General features: G+C 66.6%; 1 protein-coding gene and 1 non-coding gene across 2 annotated transcripts; both read left to right on the top strand.

Moving 5' to 3' along the window:
* Window positions 1–316: 316 nt before the first annotated feature.
* LOC149853154 (U6 spliceosomal RNA) lies at window positions 317–423 on the top strand. Its single transcript, XR_016439224.1, has one exon. It is a non-coding gene; the product is annotated as a U6 spliceosomal RNA (small nuclear RNA).
* A 1,318-nt stretch (window positions 424–1,741) lies between these two features.
* LOC149853153 (uncharacterized) lies at window positions 1,742–3,884 on the top strand. Its single transcript, XM_090027907.1, has 4 exons — window positions 1,742–1,847; window positions 2,200–3,145; window positions 3,584–3,709; window positions 3,799–3,884. The coding sequence occupies exons 1-4, from the start codon at window positions 1,742–1,744 to the stop codon at window positions 3,815–3,817; spliced, it is 1,197 nt and encodes a 398-aa protein (XP_089884033.1). The 3' UTR covers window positions 3,818–3,884.
* The last annotated feature ends 28 nt before the right edge of the window (window positions 3,885–3,912 follow it).

Raw genomic sequence — 3,912 nt, 5'->3', positions numbered from 1 at the left:
GCCGCCCGCAAAGCACCCTGGGACGCCGGCGGCTGAGCAGCGCGACGCCCCGCCCCTATTTTACATAGCCCGCGGGGGGCGGGAGAGCCACGCCAATCCCGTCACACCCTGCGCGAGCGAAAAATGCCTCCGAGTCCGAAAAACATTAGAATCACGAATGAAAAAGGACGCTACCCGCATGCAGAGCTGCACATCCTTATTAAGCACTATATCTGCATTTCAATGAGATAGGATTTAAAAACACCAAAATTCTCCGTAACCTGTATATTTCCCAGCATCTTGAGCTTTAAATAAGGTCATACTGGGTGCACTGTTCGTGCTCGCTTCGGCAGCACATATACTAAAATTGGAACGATACAGAGAAGATTAGCATGGCCCCTGCGCAAGGATGACACGCAAATTCGTGAAGCGTTCCATATTTTGCTCCCTCGGGGTCATATTTTGCCCTCCTTTGATGAACCTCGCCCATTTTGGTGCCCAGGCCCGGCTCCCAAATCCCCACCCCGGCTCTTCCTCCTTCCCTGCCACCTTGGGGCTGCCAGGGGCTCCCCGCCAGGCCTTGCCCCCACAGCCCTAGTGCAGACGGAGCTCCAGCCCCTGCCAGCTTCTTTGTTTTGTTGCCCTGACCCAGCCAAGCTCTGCCCACACCAAGGGCAGACAGCGCTGTGTTTGCTCTGAGCCAGCCAGGGAGACGGTGCCTGGGCTGGGCCTTGATTTAGTTTGGCCTGGCCCCTGTATTTGCTCGGCCTCATCAGCTTGGGTGGCTGTGCCCTGTCCAGGGGTGGCAGACCCATGGCTGCCTGGCCCTGCGGGTGCCCAGGTCATGCCAGGATGGGTTGCTGGCATCCCTGGCCCGGGAGCGGCTGAAGCATGGGTCCGGTCTGTTGACAGCACTGTTTGCGTTGCTACCAAGCGCCCGGGAAGCCTCTGGCAGTGCCACTAAGGTGGAGCAGGGCAGGAGACAGCAGCGGGGTTGGCACGGGGCTTCCTGGCACCTGCAAAAAAGAAGTAGGAAGGGAGCCCCACGCATCAACACGCATGTGAACATGCCTCCCACCCAGCCATGCGGACACGGGGGCTGCAACAAGGGGCACTGAATTCCTGCCCACTTGCTGCCAACACACGGGGCCCAGGCAGCTGAGATGCCCCCAGGATATTCTGGGGTCCCACCCAGTCCCTCCCAGCTTGCAATCTGCCCCCTTAGCCAAGCCGCTGGCAGGCTGCGCCCCACCTTGTTCCCACCTCTACCCACCAGATCTGATGCACTTCGGGGCACATACAGCACCAGGCGCAAAGGGCCCCAGTACCTGGGCATGGCCATAGCCTCCCTGGCGCACACCACAAGGGAGCAGGGGGCAGAGCGGTAGCATCACTGATGGGGGAGCAGGGGCTGGGGGGTATATGGAGGGGCCAGCACCCCAGGGGGGCAGGGAGCCAGGCCCTGAGTCCACCTTAAGAGCGGGCAGGCGGGCCCCACCCCATGGCAGGCACGCAGGGCCATTGTTGGAGCTGGTGAAGCCGCCTTGCTCCTCTGGTTTTCTTGGCTGTGCTGTGGTTACCTCCAGGTCCGGGCGGAGCAGGCTGCGCATGGGACAGGGCCTTGCACGGGGGCACGGTGGGGACCTGTGGCCCGCCTGGGTCCAGTCCCTCCAGGCTCGCTGTAGCCTAGCACCCCTGCCCACGCGGCTGCCCCACCAGCACCTTCCAGGCAGATCCCGGGAGCCAGCCACAGCCGACAGGCATGGGCTTGCAGCCCCCGAAGCCGAGGAGCTGGCCGCGGCGCCTGCCCCCCATCGTCTGGGCAGACCTGATCTTCCGCCTCCCACTGCCGCAGCACCCCGGGGAAGGTAGGGCTCAGCCGTAACCCTGCGCCCAGCCCGGCACAGCCTGATGGCTTCCCAGGGGCTTTCCAGGCACGGAGCCCTTCCCTGGAGGCTGAAATGCGGCCACCTCTGGGGTGGGATGTGGCGGCCGCTCAGTATGGAGGAGTAAAGAGCAGTGCACGCACGTGAAGGAGTGGGGTGGGGGTGGGTGGCACGAGGCGCTGCCTGGGCAGAGCGGAGGGACACGGACAGGGCTTGGATTCGGAGCAGAGGGGCAGGCCCTACCTTCAGCGCTCAGCGCTCAGTCCAGCCTGGCCTGGGTGTTGCAGGGGCCTGGCCGGAGCCGGGCTGTGCTCAGGGGCCTCTCTCATTCCAGATGCCCCCACGGCAATGACGCGGTGCCTGGCGGGGAGCCCGGGGCAGGATCTGGCTGGGTCCCGGTGGGGGCCCAGGGCCGGCCGGCGGAGGGAAAGGAGGAAGAAGACTGCCATTGCCAAGGCCTCCGCACCGAAAGAGGAGATGGCCTCTTCTCCGCTCAGCTGCTGCCCCTCGCAGCCGCCTGCCGCTGCCCCCCGGACCAAGAAGATCCTGGTTGACCTTCGCCCCATCCTGGACAGCGTCGTGGAGAGCCCCGAGCCGAGGCGTGTGCCCAGCCGCGGGGCACAGGGAGCCGATGGGCACGGAGGCAGCGATGGGCAGACCTCCAGCCCAGCCCCCAGAGTGGATCAGGCTGGCAGGGGCACCCCGCTGCCCCCCATAGCACCATGGCCCCAGGAGCGCCAGCAAGAAGCAGTAACCTCCGGGCAGCCCGAGAGCCGGGCATGGGGGCTGGCAGGCACCCCACTGGTGCTGGGGCGGGAGCCGGGGCCCCCCGTTTCTTTACCGCTGCTGGTCGTGGCGGCTAAGGCATCAGCCTCCAAGCAGCGCAGCGCCGCGGAGACAGTGGGTGCTCCCCTCGGGTCCCAGCCCGGCAGATCCCGAGGGGCCTGGTGCGACATGGGCCCCGCTCCACTGCAGGAGGGCAGGGAAAACTTGGGTCCGGCAGGAGTCCCCCACTCCTACGCCCCCACAGTCCCTGCCTGGGACGGGCCGGCCCGGGGCCCCGCTGGCGGCTGCGGGGGGGGCGATGCTGTTCCTCTGCCCCAGGCCAATGTGCTGGACGCCCTGTGGCCCCCACGCTCCCCGGACGTCCAGCTCCCCACGCGCCTGCTTCTGTGGCGGCTGCAGGAGACCACGTCCAGTGGGCACCACCGGCTCATCGCCCAGACCTTGAGGGCTCTGCGCACAGAGCTGCAGGACGCCGACGCCGGCCTGGGCAGCGAGTGAGTGCCCCCGGGGGAGCAGAGCACAGGCAGGGATGAGCCGAGGCTCTCCCCAGGCTGGCACGACCCGCCTTGGCGGGGCAGGGCAGTGGAGCAGCAGGGCACAGGGCTCAGGCAAGGCGGAGACTCGCTAAAGGGCACTAGGAGGGGAAACTGAGGCAGGAGCCCTTAGCCCCTCCCTGGCTGCAGGCCCCTGGGAGCCTCTAGCACCCAGAGGGCCCATGACCCCCGAGCTCATTCAGCAAGTCCAGGAATAGGAGGCAGGAGGCCTAGCCCTAACCACTGGACCACGCTGCCCCCTGCCATGTGCATGCCCAGAGGACCAGATCTGGGAGCCGAGCAGGAGCAAGGGGGGGTTGGAGGTGCTCAGGAGCTGGTGTCGTCACCTGCCCTGGGCCTGATGGGATGCTGGAGACCCCCCAACCTGTCTGGTTTCAGGCCGGAGGGATGGCGCCTGCCCCACGCCCTGGCCAGGAGCCGGCAGGGAGACACCAGGAGGCCCCGGGGACTGCTCCCAGCTGCCCGGCACAGGAGCCTGGTCGCCCGCACCTGGGCCGTGGTCCGGTGAGTCTTCCCGGCAGCATCTGGAGCCCCATCGCACCCTTGGGGGCCGCCTGTTTGGGGGTCCCTTTCACTCCCCCCCTCTTCTGCAGCCCCAGGACCCATCGCTGACCGGCACCGAGGCAGCTCTGGCTCCCCAGCCCACGTCCTTCCCAGCTATAAAACAGGGAACAGCAGCATCTCCTGGTCCCCCCGAGGGGCTGGGG

The sequence above is a fragment of the Crocodylus siamensis genome, chromosome 14 (genome assembly GCF_052110815.1).
Source record: "Crocodylus siamensis isolate JL-2025a chromosome 14, ASM5211081v1, whole genome shotgun sequence".
Classification (NCBI taxonomy): domain Eukaryota; kingdom Metazoa; phylum Chordata; order Crocodylia; family Crocodylidae; genus Crocodylus; species Crocodylus siamensis.
The sequence above is the reverse complement of the archived record's forward strand: the minus strand, read 5'-3'. Positions and strand labels throughout refer to the sequence as shown.

What these genes read in the sequence shown, in the direction of transcription:
- LOC149853153 (XM_090027907.1), top strand. Translation starts at nt 1,742, where the DNA reads ATGGGCTTGCAGCCCCCGAAGCCGAGGAGCTGGCCGCGGCGCCTGCCC. An exon ending in GCCGCAGCACCCCGGGGAAG is followed by an intron (nt 1,848 to 2,199) that starts GTAGGGCTCAGC and finishes CTCTCATTCCAG; the next exon opens with ATGCCCCCACGGCAATGACG. An exon ending in GACGCCGGCCTGGGCAGCGA is followed by an intron (nt 3,146 to 3,583) that starts GTGAGTGCCCCC and finishes GTCTGGTTTCAG; the next exon opens with GCCGGAGGGATGGCGCCTGC.